This window comes from Parasteatoda tepidariorum, chromosome 7 (genome assembly GCF_982258835.1).
Source record: "Parasteatoda tepidariorum strain Cologne lab strain chromosome 7, Ptep-v5.0, whole genome shotgun sequence".
Taxonomy (NCBI): domain Eukaryota; kingdom Metazoa; phylum Arthropoda; class Arachnida; order Araneae; family Theridiidae; genus Parasteatoda; species Parasteatoda tepidariorum.
The window spans coordinates 16,142,868-16,164,745 of NC_141761.1; the positions used below are offsets into that span (position 1 = coordinate 16,142,868).

At 28.4% G+C, this 21,878-nt stretch overlaps 1 protein-coding gene across 3 annotated transcripts in view; it reads right to left on the reverse strand.

Moving 5' to 3' along the window:
- Positions 1-21,878, reverse strand: part of S6kII (Ribosomal protein S6 kinase II) — a 48,053-nt gene that overhangs the window by 20,463 nt on the left and 5,712 nt on the right. For all 3 annotated transcript variants that reach the window (XM_016069764.4, XM_087168527.1, XM_016069766.4), the window contains exons 4-10: positions 16,746-16,889; positions 14,921-15,002; positions 9,370-9,450; positions 7,122-7,201; positions 4,709-4,815; positions 3,389-3,566; positions 1,362-1,432 (exon numbers count right to left, since the gene is read on the reverse strand). In XM_016069764.4, coding sequence (XP_015925250.1) covers positions 1,362-1,432; positions 3,389-3,566; positions 4,709-4,815; positions 7,122-7,201; positions 9,370-9,450; positions 14,921-15,002; positions 16,746-16,889 — 743 coding nt within the window. The remainder of the gene's footprint in view (positions 1-1,361; positions 1,433-3,388; positions 3,567-4,708; positions 4,816-7,121; positions 7,202-9,369; positions 9,451-14,920; positions 15,003-16,745; positions 16,890-21,878) is intronic.

A 21,878-nucleotide genomic window follows, 5' to 3' on the forward strand; every position in this document is an offset into this window, starting at 1 on the left:
CAATCAGTACTTTCCCACATCACCGAGTGAATTCAACTTGACCCTGAACTCAGAACAAAAGTACCCTTACCCCCTACGTCAAAAAAAGTGTTAGAAGTAAAATAAAATAAACAAGAACAAAATTAAAATAAATTAAAAAGAAAAACATTTCATAAGGATCTGATATTCTTTATCCGAATTGGAGCACTCCGGTCTCGGTTTAAAGTGTGCGCGCATGCACAAGTCATAACGTGGGTACGACATGAAGTCCGCATGAATGATTACGTAGCAAACTCCCCATTTTTCGTGAAATGCATGGGATCCACCAGATATCACTGAACAAAGAAAAAAAAATTCGGAAAAAAAAGCACTTTTTAAAAACGCCAGCTGAAAAAAGCACTTTTAAAAGCTTTTAAAAACGAAATTCCCAAAAAAGCACCTTTAAGCACTTTTTACAAATGCTACGCACCCTGATATACAAATCCATACCTGCCAACATTGGAGAAATAAAATAATGGAGATTTTAAAAGTGACATTTTTTAGGCTACGAGTAAATATTTAATACATCATGCATAATCATGTAAATCAAAAAGAGAAATTTAAAATTGGAAATAATAAAGAAGCACTTACATTTAGCAAAGTAAAAAATATGTATATAAATCTTAATCTAAAGAGGATTTTTTTAAACCATTATTTATAATTACTTAAATTATATTTTATTTTATAACCGGAGGTGAACATCCGAAACAGTTTAGTGTTTACAACTACTGATGTTAAACTCTGTAGTCCTGTAATTTTGAACCCAATCCAGAAGACAAGGGAACTCCTGGATCAAGTATTGGGAGAAATTTGCTTTCGTGGAGGACATTTTGATGAAACTAACCCGCATTTGAGTTACATGGAGAAGAAAACCACCCACGGTTAGCTTGACGGCAAAGGGACTCTAACCAGTGATCCGCCTGCCACTGAGAATATTTTATACCAGCATTGTGGTAGGTGCAAGTTGGATGCGGAATTCGTATCGAACAGTCATAGCTGGAATTTGAACTGTTCAACTCATTGGAACGCAAACGCTTGATCCCCTCAACCATTACGGCTCGACTTAAACTAGTAACACTTAACATACTGCACTACTGGCAATAGCACCATCTCTTAATGAATAAGAGAAGTATTTTTGCCATCAGTGGATATTTTATCACCATTTTTTTTTCTTTTTAAATTTCTTCAACAAATAGAGAGTAATTTGAGAATATACCGGATAAACAGGAGATAGTCGTAAATTACAGGAGTCTTCGTTAAGAAATGGGAGACTTGGCAGTATGCAAATCATTTTAAAAATTAATATTTTAAAAAAATGATATAAATTATGAATGAGAATTTACTTTAAAATCTGCATCATTGTTTCCTTCCTATTTGACCCTTGAAAAGGCAAGGCACCAGTCAGCATTTCAAACTGGAAAATAAAGTAGAAGTCTTTTCATACTAAAAATACGTAATTATAAAAAAAAACAATATCGCACAAGTAAAATAATAATTGAGCAGGTTTCTAGGAAATATTAAGCACTTGAAAAATCTAATAACAATACAAATAGAAAATATTAATATTACATTCAAAATTAGAAAGTAATAAATATTTTTAAGATGATCTATTAAAAAGCTGGTCCTACAACAATTAAGATTCAAAATTTAATTTAACTGTCACAATTGTCAATAATTCATTTATTAAAAAGCCATAACTAAATACATTTAAAGGTTGCAACGTTGAGATTTTCAATGTCCTAAACAGGTTTTGGACAAGAATTGTGAATTTTACTGTACTAAACTGACAAAAACTGTCCTAAACTGTCTTAAAGTGTCCAAAAACTTTGAAGTTTGGTAAAAGGTAAAAATCCTATATGTGTTATCATTGTACACATAATAATTACTTAGATTAATAAATATAATAAGTATTTTATATTTTTTATACAATTTGTTTTAACTTATTAAAGGAAGATAATATAATATAACAGGAAAAGATTTATAACTTTTGAAGCTAAACAATTCATTGAACAACAAAAGTGAATACCTAATCCTTTAAATATGAATAAATATGCTTGTAGCACTGATAAATTATTTTTTAGCTTAAGGACAAATGATGCAATATTAAAAATAATAATAAACTTTTTAATAAAACAAAAATGTGTCTTCATTTTGTTTCTTGGTCAAAAATTAACCTTTTATTTTTCACAATATTATTTATTTTTTTTTTCAAATTGTGACATATTTTGAATAAAAGGGCTTTGGAAAGTTTAAGACAGTTTTGGACAAAGGGGTTTGGGAGAGGACGGTTTAAACCCTGGTTTAAATCATGGATAAATCCATTCTGTCCTAAACCTTGCCAACTCTGAAAGGTTGATAATAATAGATAGAAGGAAGTAAGCCTTGTTCATTCAACCTTCCTATTTTAAAAACAAAATACATAAAATCAAGAATTAATGCCAAAAATGTGTAGTTCTTATCTAGTGTCCTGAATAAGTATCCAAAGTTGTACTTAGGCTCCCTTTTATTTTTAATGGTCATTCCATACAACTTTCACAGTCTAAAAAAACTATACTACTGATCTAGAAGGGATTTCATTATTGCAGGTAGAGCTGACACTGAAATTATATCTTTCTCTTATTTTGTTTTCAAGTTTTTTTCATTCTTTCTTTTCTTTTTTCATTTAAAAAAAAATTAGCCACAAGTTTTTTTCTTCTCTTTAAATACTCGTTTTCTTTATATTTTTATCTTATTTTATGGGTTCTATGTATTCGCAGCTTATGTGCAGGAAATAAAATTTATTAATTTTTCTTAAATACAGTAGAGAATCGATTATCCGGAACAATCGGGACCATTGCTATTCCGGATAACTGATTTTTCCGGTTTTCTGAATCGCTACAAAAAGCATTTTTTTTTATTTTTAAATCCAACTAAAAAAATATATATATTTGTAAATAATCTTAAAAAGAAGAAAAAACGATGAAGTAATTCACTAATGATTATTTCCAAACTGATGGTAAGGTAAACATCTTTCAAAAGAGAAAGAAATCTTTCCTAAAATCTTTGATGAAAAAAACATTTTTTTTTAAAAAAAAAAAAAGGCGGGAAAATTTATCAAATTTCGTTCCAGTTTTTTGGTTTTCCGGTTTTCTGATTTCCGGATAACGGGTTCTGTACTGTATTATATATATATATATATATTTAACATGTGTGCTTACACATATTATATATAATATAGTATGTATGCACACATATTATATTATATATAATATGTGTACAAACTAAATAAATTTTGTTACAAACTAAAATATGAACATTTATTGGCCTTTCAACATTCTTATATTATATAAATTTTAGATACTACCTACGAGATTAAAAGTAAAGAACATACCATTAAGACGCCAAATGACCACCAGTCAGCGGCCGTAGTGTGGCCTTTTCTGTTGATAACTTCAGGAGCCATGTATTCCACAGTACCACAGAATGAATAGGCCTTTTGATCACTAAGAGCTTCTTTACAAAGGCCAAAGTCTGTTAGGCTGATATGTCCATCTGCATCAAGAAGAATGCTGAAAAATAAACACATCGTTTTTACACTTTGGTATTAAGACATTTTTACAATAGTAGACAGTGAGGATAAAATGATTTTAAGTAATCTCTTTTTTTTTAAAAAAAATTAAATAATAAGGAAAAATGTGCACTGTATAAAACCCTTAACAGAGTCGTGATGGCTCAACTGTCATTGCATGGTTCCCACTCAATAATAGAAAGAAAAAAAATTCCCCGACATTTCCAGGTCAATAAAGACCATATTTTCATCAGATTCTATTATTTGTAATGTGAAGTATTGGAATTTCTGGATAAAAAAAAATATCATTTAATGAGGATAGAAACATTTCAGTTTGAGAAAGAATGCAAAATTTTTACAACAAACAATTGTAATTGATGTTAGAATTATTTAACTCGAATCTCAATAACTGATTACTGTTACTGACAATTTTAAGACAGGTTATTTTCCAGGTATGATCTAGGAACATTCCAGGTTTTTGTGAAAAACATTCCCTGACTAGATTTTTGGAGTTAAAATAAAATTCCCTGATAATTCCAAGTTTTCCTTGTTCTCCGTAGAAACCTTGCATTGTGAAAAACTGGGATCCGCAGCTTCAGATGTCCACTAGCTTGGCTAGGAAGTGAAGCTAGTGGATAGGCGACCTATGCACATTACAACAATAGTGCTGACGATCACAAAACCTTAACCTCCTTGATCTGCCAACATTGGGCAGGAATACTATTTTAAGACCCTTAAAAATAGTTTTGTCATCATAGGTCTCATTAGGTGTGCAAATGGTGACTGGTGCACGTTAAATCTGGCGGTTCCCCTAACAAATTACACCTCTGTGGGTACTGATACAGGAGTATTCTTGCCTTCTGGGTTGGGTTCAAAATTACAATGCACATTAGTAGTCGTAAACCCAAAAATTGGGGCGGCTATTCAACGACAGTTATAAAATAAAATATAAAAATAATCTCCTAAACTAGAGTGACCCCAAAGGAGTGGGTTCATAAAGTGTTTAAGGTTAGTGACAAAACTGGCTTCATTATAGACAAGAAAAGTGATACAACGAATTGGGAAATCAACCATAAAAAACCATATAAACACAAACAGAAAGCACATTCAATACATAAACATATAATAAAAAATATTTATTACTTTTCTGGTTTCAAATCTCTGTAAATGATACCTAAACTATGCAAATGATCTAATGCTAGAGCAAGTTCAGCCAAATAAAATTTTACATCTTCTTCAGTAAACATAACCTGAAAAATTATTTACATCATTAGAGAATGGTTTTAACACAAATCTAATTATTTCAATTAGAAATTTGAGATAAATATATCATAACAATAATTAACCTCACCTAATAAAACACTAAGTTCTTCTAAAGTTAATGCAAATTAAATAATTTAGAGACAGCATTGCTTAAGCTTAGCTATTCGATTAAATATTCAAAAACAAAAAAATTTATTCACACATATGAAAATTACAACTTTAAATTTGAGAAGAGGGGCAGAACATTTTTGAGTGTTGCACAGCAGTTGCATAACAGCTTGACTAACAAAGGGCTGCACATGTATTTAGACAGCAAATATGGTAATATTTATATAAATATTTGCCATATAAGCACTTTCTAATATATTTGCAGAAAATTAAATGCTTTTAATTATTAGAATTTGTTTAAGAAGGAAAAACTGATACTTTTTATTAAAAAAAAAATTATTTTACTTAAAAATATAGAGAAAACATGGGAAATAATAAAGATTAATGAAAAGAGGAGATTATCAGGGTGCAAAACCAGATTTTTCAACAAAAATAACCACCTTTTAAAATACTGTAAAAGTACTCAAAAGATATATTTTAAATCACTTTCTAAAAAAAAAATTGTAATTAGTATCGGTGAAGTAATAAAAATTATATTTTTCTATCGATTAAAGTTCTTAATTTATAAACTTAAAATCAATAAAATTCAAAAACATTTTCAAAAACTTTACATGGTCATAATAAAATAACTAGTTTCTAATTAATAAGCAGAGAAAATTGTGAAAATCATGCAGTTTTTGTAATTTAGAACAACAATCGACGCGGCAAAGGAAAAAAATCTCTTTTTAAAATATAGAAAATGTAGCACATTTTACAAACCCTGAATAAATAAAGCACCTTTAAGGGCTTAACATATGCAGAAAGAGCTAAAAAAAACAATCAGAAAATAACATGGATTTATGATACCAACTTTCCAAACTAGCTATCAGTAGTCATATACAGTTTCTGAAGATCAAATTAGTGCAAATTTTATGGTGTATATACTAATTAATTCAACATAGATATTAATAAAATTATGTGTGGATTAAACAAATAAAAAAGTAACGATTGGACAATGAAATTTCATACTTCATTATAAAATGATAATCACTTGGAATCAATGTTCTAGTTTTATGTTAAATTACAACTACCCCTTATTGTCTTTTCTTTGCTCTTTTTTTGCTTCGATTTCCTTGTTTTTTTATTTCGTGTTTCTATCCAATTGTTTTTTTACTCACTGTTTTTAGAATTGTCTAAGGAGTAGAAAAAATTAACGTACATTAGTTGCAAACAAAAAAAATGTCCTAACTGTAACACTTGGTAATTATGGGAAAGCACAGAAGTTCTCTCTGCAATTTATAAAACTCAACCATAAAGTTGATTAAGAAATCGTACTAATAACAGATAAATCATAAGCAACACAGAGAGCAGGGTTGCCACTCAAATCTGAAAAAAAATTCCCCGTGTTTTCCCTGTACATATTATACACAATATATTAATAGGAAACAACAATTGCTGTGCTCTTGTGTAAGCTATATTACGATAACTATATTTATTAGTCTTAATTGCTGGAAAAACGGCTGAGCATACTTAAATAATGCTATAGTAAATGAAATAGTTTATTATAGTTGAAATATCATGGTTAAATAACCCTTAGATTACGCTTTGAGTGCTCATAAATTTTTAAAAGAAAAAAATAAGAAACAAAATTACCTGTATTTTCCCCGTTTGTAAAGAAAAAATCAAAATTCCCAGCATTTTCCCTGTTATTTTACGTGATTTTTAAATTCCCTGTATTTTCCAGGTTTTCCCTGTGGAGTGGCAACCCTGGAGAAGTAAATAGAAAATTTTAAAGAAGAAAAAAAGGAAAAATATAAAAACTATAAAAATGACAACCAAAGCTGACATTGTACCAGCTTGCTTTCCTTTTTTTCTTCTTTCAACGCATTAAATGTGGGCGTTGTTTGTTTTCAGTTTGATTTAAGATTTTCAGAAAGTGTGCTTTGGTTTGAAATATTTTTAAGTAGGTACATTGCTTTCCTTTTGTAATTAGTTTATGTATTCTGTTTCTCTTCCTGGACAAAACCTTTGAGGTACAGAGAGGTAGAAAAGATTGTGTTTTTATGACAACCCCTGCCGACCTCTTCCCAAAAACGTGCATGCCATCACAACTTTCCTTTTTGTAACTAGTGAGTTAATTCAAATCAAATGCACATTTAGAAAAACATGCTGCACATATTATTTAAAGGAAAAAAAATGTACTCACTTCTTTGCTAAGTCTAGTAAAGAGATCGCCACCTTTTAAAAAATCTAAGATTAAATATAGCTTCCCTTCAGTTTGAAAGGCTGAAAAAGAACACACAAATTTATTAATCATAAAAACATACTAAACAGTCTGCCGTTCATTTCGAATATAAAAACAAACTAATGCAAGAGATATGATCAAGAAAAATAATAAAGTCTACCTCCAATCTCACAGAAAAAAGAAAGAAAATTGAGAAAAAGAATTTGAGAAACAGATGTTTTAATCCTTTTCCAGATTTGTAAAATGTATTGAAAATCATATTGTTGTGTTTTTATATTATATTATACTAGCAATATTATATTTAGTTTCAAAATTTTGTTTAATTTGCTATAATTGAATAAGATGTGTGTATAATCCATTACTTTTTTATGTAATAATTATAAATACAGTAGCTATTGCATTCAAAATTTTATTTTTGTAATAAAAAACCATTTTCGAACTTTTATAATAGTATAAAGAACAAAATTATACAGTCAAAAAAATTTTCCACTTTTGGTCCATTTTTCTGAAATATATGTTAAGAGGTCAAATAAAAATAGTATTGATTGCTTGATTGCAATCATTCTAGATGAAAGCAGGCAGGGGTCTGTTAAGGTTTTTTTGAGAGGTGCCTATTTTGTAAAAAATTGAGACATAATTTGTCAGTTAAAAATTATATTAAAAAATCAACACAAAAATATGTTAAAGTAAGAAAATATTTCCAAAAATCGTCACTACAAATAAAAATCATTTATGACTGGTAAATTTCTATATGTTTCCCCACATATATTCAAAAATAATTCAGCTATTGTAGAACTTTGGGCTTAAAATTGTATCCAAATTTAAAAATCCATAAAAATCATTGTCCATAGTTACTTGAATTTTATATTTAAAAAAAACATGAATTTAATAATACTTGGACTAAAACGTGTTTTCATTATGAGAACATGTCCCACTGGGTCATACAGAAAAAAGTTCACATAAAAAAAACAAATTTTCATTAAAAAATAAAGGTCTGTTAGAATGAATTTAGAATAATGTTAGACTTCTGTAAAATTTACAGAGGGAGAGCCTCTTCGCTTTATTTTTTAAAAAATCTGAGATAAAAAAGTTCGCTATAATATGACGTAACTGACTGGTTAGGCTTACCATACCGCACTATTTGACCAAACACGTGCTACCTAATCGTATAAGACATCTAGCAGAAAAGCTCCTCTTTTCCATAGATTGTACGAGAATAGGGTTGGCATGGTACTAGCGCCTTTTTTTCCACCACAATTAAGAGACAGAGTGGCTGATGCTCCTTTTCTCCCACGACATTTTGGGATCCCGGTGTGTTCTCTCTTACAAACCCAGTGGCAAGCTAATCCTTCCACCACGTCATAATAGCAATCTGCGAGAGAGGGTTTCATTGCAAGTCTGCAAAATGCAGAATTAACACGGGATTTATCGTTTCTTACGGGGATACAAAAACAAAATTTTAAGAAGCGGAGAGGAGAATCCTAGAACTTGCCTTTTTAAAAGCATTTTGTAAAACTATCGTTCTTCCTGAAGTTGAATTTGTGAAGATACCGCTAAAAAGTAGTAAATTTTTCCAGGACAGACCCCTGACAGGGATTTATGATCATGATTATAATCATAATTATCATCAATGATTATATAATTATAATGGTTATCATTCTATGATGATAAGGTAATAATTTGCAAGCACTGATCAAGATTTTCTATTAAGAACTCTCAGTTAATAGAACTGCCAGACTATGCATTTAAAGGAACAAGGTTCGAGTAAGAAGAACAGTGAGTCGGAAATCACAAGTTCAAAAGAGGGAGAAAGAGTAAATTGATTCAGAAGAGGAAGTTTTAAGTTTTTAAGCTCTGAAAAAAAAGGGTGTATTTTCTTTCACTTCTGAACTTCTTATTTCTTTATTTTCAAAATATGAAAAACACAAACAATTTTCACAATGTCCAATAAAATAAATTTGACAATCACAACCATAAAAGAATGTTGATGTTGACCACTCTCCTGGCAAAACCCAAAAAAAAATGTAACAGATTTTTACATTAAAACTTAGATAATTGCAATTTAAAATACAAAACTAACTTGCTAGCATTTAAATATATTTATCTCATGTCTAACAGAAATTAAACACCTTATTTAAAACTACAAAACGAAATAACAAATTCATTCAGAAATTAACAATCAAATGTTTAAGATTTATAATAATCATACCATAATGAAGTTTCACAATAAAGGGATGTCGAATGTCAGCTAAAATATCTCGTTCCATCTTCGTTCGCATTCTGTCTCGCACTAAAGAAAAAATCCTCAATTGTAATTTTATTGGTCTAATATCACAAAGATTGGAAAATGAAACGATAAAGGGACGGAAATTACCACCTGTTAGTGACTATTAGAAACAAAAAAATATAATCAATCAAATAAATTAAAAATAACATTAAATTAAGCACAAATTTTTCTACCAGACTGCAACATATACAGAGTATCTGGTAAATTGCAGATTTTCATGTCCATGACTTTTTATGATTTTCCAAAAATAATTACAGAAATTTTTCATGACAGGATTCCCACTCAACTCAAGTTTCAAATTTCCCTGATTTTTCCAGGTTTTCCAGTAAAATTCTTAAAATTTCCAGGTCAGCATGTTTTTTTTCCCCTGCTAAAGTGTAGTATAGGTGGTACAGTAAGGAACCGATTATCCGGAACGATCGGGACCATCGCTATTCCGGATAACTGATTTTTCCGGTTTTCTGAATCGCTACAAAAAGCCGTTTTTTTATTGTTAAACCCAACTAAAAAAAATTTTTTTGGAAATAATCTTCGAAAGAAGAAAAAACGAAGAAGTAATACACTAATGATTATTTCCAAAATGATGGTAAGGTAAACACCTTTAAAAAAAGAAAGAAAAATCCTAAAATCTTGTGAGGAAAAAAAATATATATTTTTTTGAAATTGCGGGAAAATTTATCGAATTTCGTTCCGGTTTTTTGGTTTTCCGGTTTTCTGATTTCCGGATAACGGGTTCTGTACTGTACATGAAAAGTGTCAATATTAGTGCATTAGTCAATACAGTGAAGAATTTCACTTAAAATTTTATTTTTTTGATATATCATCTTGAATAGATGTGGAGGCAACAATATGTTTAGCTTGCAGAAAATAACGCTTTTAATGAATAAAAATTTTTTTAATGGTTAAATAGTTTTTGCACAAAATGTACCAAATAGCAATGACCCAAAACAACCTTTGATAAGTACTGTTTAATATATTTTTATTAAGCTAAAGAAAGTAATTCCAGGTGATTAGAAACCAATAAATTCTTATATATTTATTTATATTTCAATATAGAGCCATTTTATACTGTATTTTATACAAACAGTGTATATAAATTATAAAATTCATATTTAAAATTCACAGTTATAAAATTCATTGAAATAATTTTCTTTAAACCAATATCATAAGTCAAATGTTTAAATAATGTTGTTTGTTTCAAATTAGCACTATTATTTTAAGTTATTTCTTCTTTAAAGTAAGTGTAATATAAAAAGCCAAAACTAGAATTTTAAATTGATAAAATAAAAAAATAAAAAACAGATAAAAAAATTCTGAAATCAGGGAAGTTTAAAAGATTATTCGCTCTAGAATTGTTTATTCTTTCATTTTTTGACAGAACACCATAATTTTTGAAGAACAGGATAAAAGCTTTTAATATTTTAATAGAATATGACTATGAGTGGGGATTTTGTTACAAATTCAGATATTAGGAACATCGGTGCACTATGAAATTGGAGGGGGGGGTAAATTCCATTTCAAAAATTAGATTTTTTGGCAACCTGAATCCATGACTTTCCATGATTTTTTTTAAAAAAATAGTTAGAAACATGACATTTCATGACAAATTTCGTTCAATACCGAAATCCATGACTTTCCACGATTTTTCAAGACTTTCCAGGTGCGCAGATACCCTGCATATAATATAAAAAATAAATTGTAATGCATTTCTGAAATTGTAGAAAATGTGCAATAATGAAAATATAATAAGTTCTATCTTATACTAACTGTTCTGAAATTTAATTTTAGATTATTATTTTATGCAACTTATAAAATAATGAACCTGATGAGTGAAAGGTAAAATTATTTTTGTACACAGAACAGTTATTTTTTTTGTCCAACTTTCTTTTTAGAACAATCAAAGAATAATTCTTTCAGTTGTCAAGATTGTAATTTCGGTTTTTTTTTTAGTGTGAAAAGAGGCTCAATTTTTTTTACACAAAGAAATAATCATTATTTTTCATTTTGTTTGATGACCATTTGCCATTTTTCTATTAATTTTATGATCCAGCGCTCACTAACTTCTGATCCTAATTAGCAAAATAAGTCAACCAAGTTCGATTTGTGATCGTTATTATTGAACAGCCAAATCTTTCAACAAAAAATAAGTACTTTTTAAAGCACTATATACTTTAACAAAATGCAAAATAATTTTCAAAGACTTCAATATATTATAAAATGATTGAGCAGAGGCCTGAAATACAGCAGGGTTGCACCATGAGAGTGCAATAATCTCATCTTCCGTAGCTAGTATTTCATCAAACATGTTAAATTATTGTGGTTGTAAAAACTTGCATGCGAACTATGTGAAAAGCAACGCATAATACGCGGCAAAAATCAACACGGCAAAGAAAAAAATCTCATTTTCGAAAAGGAAAAATTAAGTCATTTTTAAAAACACCCAATGAAAAAAGCACTTTTAAGTCCTTTTAAAAAAAGCTACGCTCCATGTTCAAGTTTTTCCAATTTAAAAAGTTCTATAGACATTAAAATAAAGGATAATCTGATGGTGAAAATACTGGGCTACATGGAATATGTGACTCTAAATCATCTCTAGTAATATTTTAAGTATTGTTAAAGATGTCGTAGAACATGATTCTTTTGAGATTCCCAATTGCACCATAGGATTATAATTTTCATTGAAGTTGACGTAATTTTTTAAATGGAAAAAATTTAGGCAATCGATAAATTCAAAGCGCTTCTTGCTGATGAGAACTAGTCGTTTTATGAAAGTGCAAATCACGAATGCCAAACAGAAGAGAAGAGTGATTAAAATTAGTATTTTGTATAGAGGAAAATTAAATTTTACTTCACACTAAAAACTAATATTTTTTTGTCAACCCAATGGTACTTCTTTTTCTTAAAATGATAATTACAACCAGGGGATCAGATGCAAATCTAGTCAGAGTTGAGTAAAAACCAATTTTAAAAAAAAATATTTTTAAAGATTATTTTAAACAAAAGGTTAAATTAAATTATCTAAATTAAAAGTAATTAAATTTCCATAAAGTATAATTATGAAAACTTTTTCAACTATTAACACTCATTGTACGACTCAGTTTTCATACGTTCCGGTCCTAAAATAAGGAACAATTTTTTTTATATTTCTTTATTATTATTTTCTTCATATGTTACAATTCACATCCTCATCAGTTGTTTTAAAATTATAAAAGAATTTTAATATATTTTAAGTTTTCAAAAAATATATAATACGGTGCTCACTATTTCAGCAGGCAGGGCTTATAAGTGAAAAATTCATGCAATATTTTTACATGTAAAGCCGCTGACACTCAGCAATTCCTGAACCTTGTATTGCCATCTAGCAGCAAAAGTTACCATTGAATGATGTTTTTCTTAAACCTACAAGGGGAAATAGCGGGATCAGTATTGAAACAAAGGGAAAAAGTTCTTTCACCTGACCCGTATTGGGATGATATCCTGCTCAAATTGCAAGAGCTGCATGCGGAGGGTTAACTAATGTTATCAATAAGCAATTCAAAAAGATATCCATCCACCTTCCTTCCATAATATGATAACATGATAAAAAAAAACTGATTATTTGGAATATGCTTATAGATTAATTAATTGATTATTATAGTTAAACTAAGTTAAATATATTTTTTAAGTGGAACATAACGCAAACAAAATTGTGTATTAATCAAAATGAATTTTTAAACAATTTAATTTGAATTATGTGTGATACTTATTACATGTTAAATATTAGTTTCATAAGTCAGAAAAACAACTCCTGCAGAAAACAAAAACCATAAAAATGTAAAGATATGTGTGCTCGAAGGACAATACTTTATCAGGAGACACACTTCCTGCTAACACACAGGAGCCTTTCTGTTCGTCAGCGGTGAAACCAAAAACTGACAAAACTGAAACCCCATAATGGAAAGTCAAATAAGAAAAAGCAATTAGAAAAATTGAAAATGAAATGCAAATATAAATAAATGACAAACAATCACAAAGTCTTAATAATGACTTAAAAGTACACAAAATAAAGATAAAGTTACAGTTAGAATAGCCACATCAAAATAACATATGAATTGCCAAATCATTAAGAAAACTTTAGAAATAAATTAAGTGCTGGCCCCTTTTTAAAAATCTTGAAAAAATGAAACAGAAAAACATTCAATGAGAAAAAAATTTTTAAGAAGGTGCTGCCAACTGGAACATAAAATCCTAAATTTAACCGCATAGACCGCATTATGTGGGCTTCAATATCGGCCGTATTATTTGAATGATTGGGCCGAATATTTTGAATCAAAACATCATAATTACAGTAATTAAAAGGAAAATTATTATTCTCTAATGTAATCCTGAAATTACCAATAGCTGAAAGAAAATCTGTTTTATTATTACAAATAAATTTTAATCTAATAGTTTGACCAAGCAAAATATTCTTAAAAATCTTAAACTAAAGATTGGAATTAAAATGTGTTCAACTAATAACATTAAACTTAAAATGTCTCCTTTTATCGTATAATCCGATGAAAATTTTTCAGTCATGAAGTTTGATATTCAGATCTAAAAAATAAGCTTAAGTTTCATCCTAATTAGTCTTAATTAAATTTAGTTCTTCAGGATAAATATCTTCAATTAAATCAAAGTCAATACAATCAAAAATAATTAAATCATAAATAAATCTAAATCCAATTAATAAATTAAGTTGTAAAAATTTTTGTTCATAAAAATGTAAGAAAATATAGGCAAATGCCCCATTGTAATACCTTGAATTAGTCTGTAAAAACAAATACCATTAAAAAGATGATTTTCAAAAAGGTTCATATTACATAAATTTATTCGTATATATTACATAAATTTATTAGTTACAAAGTTCCTGCACAAAGAAATTTCCTTTAGAAAGTAAAAAATTTTAATTTTCTTTTCTGCAAAAATTCGAGAATTTTTTTTCTCTAAAATTATATTTAAAACACGCATTTTCACGTATCGGAGGGGAAAGAAATGTTCTTAATTTTTCGTTTTTTTTTTTTAGACGAATGAAAAATATAGAATATTGAAGCAAATAACTTTTTTTCTATAGAAATGTATTAAAAAAAATTTTTCCTCCACAATTACATTCGAAAGATGCCTCTTTCATATATCAGAGGGAAAAAAATGCTCGTGGTATTTTTATTCTTATTTGGGAAGAATTAAAAAAAATTTGGTTTTCTTTTCTTTTACAGGTTTTTAATCATTTTTTTATGTGATGATGATTTACGAAATGAGAAATAATAAGTGTGTTTTCCTCTTAGAAAATGTGAGATTATCGCCCATCATATTAGAATAAAAAAATATTACATATTCATTTTTAAAAAATACGTAAAATTTTATTATATCCAAATAGGTTTTTTTTTTGTCTTTGGTAAATACTATGTTTCTGTTAAATTAAATTTAACAAGAAAATAAGAAGAAAGTCAAATAATACCTTTCAATGTTGCTTTCTTCAATACTTTCATGGCATACAATTTACCAGAATCTGGTCCAACCATCTTTTTAACTAAAAACACCTAACATAAAAATGACACATTATTAATATCAATAAAATGCAAAGTAATATAAAATTTTGAAACAAAAATTTAAATTACATATTCAGAGTGCGTAGTTAAATCTCTCAACAAAAAATAAGCATCTTTAAAGAACCTTTTAAGCACTCAAAAAAAAAAATTTTTAACCACTATACCATGCCTGCCAACTTTCACTCTTTCCGAGAATGGATTTTCAGAGTGGTTGTAATACAATTAACGAAAAACATTCTGACTCAAAAATATATTTATATTTTGATCCCGTTGAAATTCGCTTGCGCAAGGATTATTATGCTTTTATATATTTATTGTAATTATTTATATGTAGTGGTGGTCAAACTCATTTATAATTATCATTATAATTCAAAAAGTTAATTAGAATAACATAAGTATTGCTACCACTTTAAATATGAAAATAAAATCTTCCGGAAAATCCGGAAGAGTTGGCAGGTATACTATACACATTAACAATATGCAAAATAATTTTCAAAGACTTTATGTCATCAAGATAAAATAACTAGTTTCTGAGTAAGAACACTTTTTCTGATTATATTAGCCACCATGAAAAGGTAGAGATTTTTCCGTTCAATTTCAGATAGTGGAAAATGAAGTCTAAAATTGAGAATATCTTGCAAAATGCAGTAGAGTTGCACATCTCACCGACAAAGCAAGAATCTCACCGAACTTGCTCAGTAGTCACCCCCAAGTATTTCATCAAACGTGTAGCATGGTTAGCACTATCATGCGTTACGGGCTGATGGCACGCCGAAATGGAATGTGGTTGAATGAAATGTGAAAACCCCACTTTTGCATAATAAGTAGTGAAATCTCATTTTTGAAAAAGGAAAATTACTAAATTTTGAAAAGGAAAGCAATTTCTAAAAACACCCCGTGAAAAAAGCACCTTTAAGGGCTTTTATAAAATGGAAATAGAAAATAAGCACCTTTAAGGATTTTTTAAAAATGCTACACACCATAATATTGGACCTAGTATTGTATCTGCGGTGCTCGCCACACTCTCACCGATATTTTAACTTCCAACAGCGAGTTAAGCTTTTGAGGCAACCCTGTGATAAACATCTTCCATCAAATTAAGAACTGGTACGTACGTTTGTTTAAGTCAGTTAATAATATTTATCAGTTTGTTAAACTAGCATTTAGAAAAAATGATCAGAAATACATTAATGAAATTTTAGATAAATATTTTGAACTTTTAATTTAAAACCAAACATCATAATGCATTGCTTACTTTTCTGAAGTAAAACAAACTACAAGCAGCTATTTAAAACAAATTTACATCTGTAAGACACAGTTTTCCACAAAAAAGCATTGTATTTTTAAAATGCTTCAAAAAATCTAATAACTTACCGGATACCAAAACAAATAATATAAAAAATATTAAAGTCAATAAGGTCAACATTTTATTTTAGTTTATTAAATAATTAAAATTTCTTTTCTCCCCTATAAAATTAATCAATTAAATTGAATTAATGCATCAAGTGTCATCATAAACTACAAGTTCAAAAAAAAAAAATGTATTTGAACTTGAGTGGATGAATAAAAAAGTATTTTTTGAAAGATTTGAAGAGGGAGAGTGCGAACTAATAAGTAGGAATTGAAAAAAAGCTAAAACAATAAATGTGTTTAAAGAAGAAAAAAATTTCTTTTTTAATATTTTAGATTTTTTTAACCAGAAACATCACAAAATTTGAAAGTAAAAAATCATACTTTTCCAAATGAACCTTGACCTAAAACTTGTAGAAGTTTAAACTGATCTGGAGCCCCTTTCGGATAACCTTCTTTCGTTATACTGGTCAGCTCAATTTCATGTAAACCTTCAGCTACCTCATTAGTATCCATATCTTCCATTGGCTACAAAACAATATTACACATTCAATAAAAGTACAGGTATGTTTTATCAATGTTGCTCTTTTTAAATCAGACCTACAGTCCATAGCCAAATTATTAGACGCACTCTAAGATTCTATGTAAAATCTTTATTAACAGGTGATACTATGCAGCTTTTTTTATTGTTACGCGACTGAAACCGATTTGCACTTGTTTACGGCCGTGTATTAATTGGTTAAATTAAGATTCTATGTAAAATCTTTATTAACAGGTGATACTATGCAGCTTTTTTTATTGTTACGCGACTGAAACCGATTTGCACTTGTTTACGGCCGTGTATTAATTGGTTAAATTAAGATTCTATGTAAAATCTTTATTATCAGGTGATACTATGCAGCTTTTTTTATTGTTACGCGACTGAAACCGATTTGCACTTGTTTACGGCCGTGTATTAATTGGTTAAATTAAGATTCTATGTAAAATCTTTATTAACAGGTGATACTATGCAGCTTTTTTTATTGTTACGCGACTGAAACCGATTTGCACTTGTTTACGGCCGTGTATTAATTGGTTAAATTAAGATTCTATGTAAAATCTTTATTATCAGGTGATACTATGCAGCTTTTTTTTATTTTTACGCGACTGAAACCGATTTGCACTTGTTTACGGTCGTGTATTAATTGGTTAAATTAAGATTCTATGTAAAATCTTTATTATCAGGTGATACTATGCAGCTTTTTTTTAATTTTTACGCGACTGAACCCGATTTGCACTCGTTTACGATCGTGTATTAATTAGTTAAATTAGGTGATATATCATATAAATTAGACGATTGGATAAATTAGAGGATATATTATATAAATATAGAATATTTATTATATCAGGTATTATAATATTATATTGTAATAATTATATCAAATTATAGGACGCTCTGTAGTTTTTTAACAATTACATGTTTTGCATGAATTTATATGCAATACTTTTATATTTAAACATACATGTAATGGGTTTTTATTCAGGAGATATTTTTTTTACATACATACTTCCTATTTGCATTTATTTTTAACGTATTGCATTACCATGTTAACCAATTGATACACGAACGTAAAAATCATTGGTGGAATGGGTTGTCAAAATCATTGGTGGTCCAATGGTGCAAGACCACTAAATCCTCCCTTGGACCGCTATGAAATAAGAATCACAGGTCCATGGGACCACCAATGAATCTGTTAACATACTTGCCAACATTGGAGAAATAAAATAACAGAGATTTTACTGGCGACATTTTTTTAGGCTACGAGTAAAGTTTTGATACATCAGGCATAATCATGTAAGTCAAGAGGAGAAATTCAAAATTGGAAATAATATAAGCACTTTCATTCAGTTAGTGAAGTCAAAAATATGTATATAAATCTTAATCTAACAAAGATTTTTTTAAAACCATTATTTAAACTAATAACACTAAACATACTTCAATAACACCATCTGTTGAGAAATAGATTAGCATTTTTGCCATTGACCGATATTTTATCACAAATTTCTTTTTTTCAGATTTCTTTAACAAATACAGAGAAATTTTAGAATATATAGGTAAACAGGGGATAGTCGTAAAATACAGGAGTCTTCGTTAGCAAACAGGAGACTTGGCAAGTTGATAGTTAACTGATAGTGGAACTACAGCAAATTCATTGAGCTGGAATAGTATGATAAAGGATGTAATGCAGGGGTGTCAAACTCAAAAGCTAACTTGGGCCAAATAAACAATGCTTAACTTTAGGTGGGCCGCAAAAAAAAATCAATGTTCATAGAAACAAATATCTTTATTTTGAATAATACATTGTCAGGGGTCTGTCTAGGTTTTTCTGAGAGGTACCTATTTTGTGAAAATCTGGACATAATTTGTGAAAAATTAAAAATTATAATAAAAAGTCAACACAAAAATACAAGATACAAAAGTAAAATTTTAAGAAAAAGTATTTTGTGAAACTACCGTTTTTCGTAAAGTTAAATTTGTGAAGGTACCGCTAAACCAGGGTTGGCAGGTTTTTGACATGTGACAGTTTTTGACAGTTTAAACCATGGTTTAAACCGTCACGTCAAAAACCTCACTGTCAAAAATGTCGAAAATGTCAAAAACCTATATTCATATGTGAAATTTAATTAATACATAAAATTTATATATTTTTTAAAGGATAGTGTTTCTAAATATGTTCTAGAAAAGATAAATTAAAATTTTGAAGAAACACTTATATTTTGAATAGTAACCAAAATCTTGTACTTTTGAAAACTCACATCTTTTGTAATATTATGTATTCATTTTCATGTGTTATTGAAAATCTGCAGTGATATTATTAAGAAATTTATTTATAACCAAATTTAGTGTATAGTATAGATTATGCTAAAAATTAGACATTTTTAAAGATAAACATTAGCAGTTTTGTACATTAGACATCTTCTTTTAAAGAAAAATCTTTTTAATATTCTTTTAAATCTTCTTAATAATCTTTTTAACATAAGACAATACAAATTTAAGTGCTTTCTGTTAAATACGCAGAGTAGTTAGTGTCGATTTACAGTATATTCAGCCTATTCATTTACTATGCTTAAAATGTAGTTTATCCAAATACTTGTGAATTTCATTTTGCTGAATACGATATAGTTTTGTTGAATATCTAAAAATTCAGCTGTTGAATAATTACTTCTTGCTTTCAAGATATGCATTATTTGTATTCTTAATACAAGTGGAGAAAAAAAAATTAAGAGATAAAAATTGTTTTAAAATGATAAGTGTAATAATTATAAATAAATATAATAAACAATATGAATTATATTTATCATTATTCATAAATATAACTACTTTTAAATTCAAATTAACATACTGGATAATAAAGATATTCGGTATAACATTAAAAAAAAATTTTTATACACTTGTATCTTATATCAAGTTTGTATTTATACAACATAACTTGTAAGTTCCTTATAAATATTAGTTACATGTTCCTTATATGTCAAAAATGCATAGTAATAAACTTTTAATTTTCTTAAGTATCAAAAAGAAGAAAAAAAATTTTTTTTAAATATAAATATTTAAACAATTTTTGTGCAAAATTTTTCTGCACATGCATTTGAATATAAATTTCTGAGATTTTAAATCTGTTATTTTACCTTAATTTTAATTAAAAATATTTTAAAACCTGCTGATTACCTATAGTATAATTAAATTTCAATATAATGCATGGCAATTGTTGGTAGTTTTGAAGTTTATATATTTTCTTGCAAACTTCAGTTTTTGACATTTTTGACGGGTTTTTGACGGTTTAAACCAGTATTATACCCTTGTCATGTCAAAAACCACTTTTTGACGTCAAAAACCCAACCCTGCGCTAAACGGTAGTAAATATGGCCTGGACAGACCCCTGATTGTAATAAACATATATAAAGTTAAATTATTGTATGATACTTGACATCTCTTCTCTGTTATTATCTTTCCTATTTCGGGAGAAATTTTGTTGGCCCTGACTACTTTCAAAATTGACCCAACGTGAGCGTTACTAATATGGTTTCGAACAGGAGATTTATTTCCTTTCATAACAGAAAATAATTGCTCGCACTGAATAAGTACTTCCAAACATGGAAATAATTTCAAATGCGAATTTTCGAGTATTTTCAAACCTTGCCGGCAAATATTTGTAAAATTCAGGCATACCCACTTCAATGAATTTTGCCTTCAAATTTGAGTCGCACTGAATCTCAATCACTTCCATTTGCATATTACTGGGCACTGAGTCTATATTTATTGAGATAATCGACTAAAACAAACAAAATTTGTCTTCCAAAGAATTAAAATCTTTAAACCTTGTTTCAAATTCTGTTCTAAGATTTTAAATTTTTTCTGCGTATTTTTAATACTATGCAGTATACCTGGAATGGCAGGTGCCATAAGCCAATTAAAATTTTACATTTTCACGCGTACAATTTAAAATGATCCGTATGGTTTATAAATAAAGTATATTATAATTTTATATGCTACTTTTCTTTCTAATTCACATTTCTATTTTATTTTTACTTTGAGTCGGATATATTGACTGGGCCGCAAAAATGTTCATCTCGGGACGCATGTGGCCCGCGGGCCGCGAGTTTGACACCCCTGATGTAATGGAATAATTTAATAGAGCACTTTTGAAATATATCTTAGTTAACTTATTTTCTTCATTTTTTTTAGGTTTGATTATAGAAAGAATGGCAAAAAAAAATGGATAATGCATGAAATAAAGAAAAGGATATCCCGTATGAGAAAAATAAGTTGAAGTCTTGTATTTCAGAATCAGAGGCTGGCAAATTATGAATGACTAGATTTTGATGAGGGGAAAAAAACAAAATATATTGTACACTATCAGGGGTCTGTCCAGGCAGAATTTACTACTGTTTAGCGGTACTTCAGAAATTCAACTTCAGGAAAAACGGCAGTTTCACAAAATACTTTTTCTTAAAATTTTATTTTTACATCCTTTAAAAAACGATAAATCCATATTTTTGTGTTGATTTTTTAATATAATTTTTAATTTTTTACAAATTATGTCTAAATTTTCACAAAATAGGTACCTCTCAGAAAAACCTAAACAGACCCCTTACTATGAGTTAGTATTGTTTATTTTTCTGAATTTTATTTGGAAAAAGCTTCAATTTTGCGCATTCACTTTTTTTATTATAATACACTAATTTAGTATCTCATCAGCTTGCTATAATTAATCATGTTTTCTTCAAAATAAACTAATAAATATGTTATTTTGAAGCATGAAAATGATATTAAGTGATGTACAAACATGTTTACTGTTAAATTTCAAACGGATAAGTGATATTGTTTGCGGACTAGTAAATAAACTAGTCTGCAAAGAAATTAACATGTTGAAAGACCAGTAACTTTTTTTTTATAAACTTTAACGCTGATAACCATATTAAATCATTTTATTATTTTTTCACAAGCATTTCTCTAACTACCATTAATTTATTGTA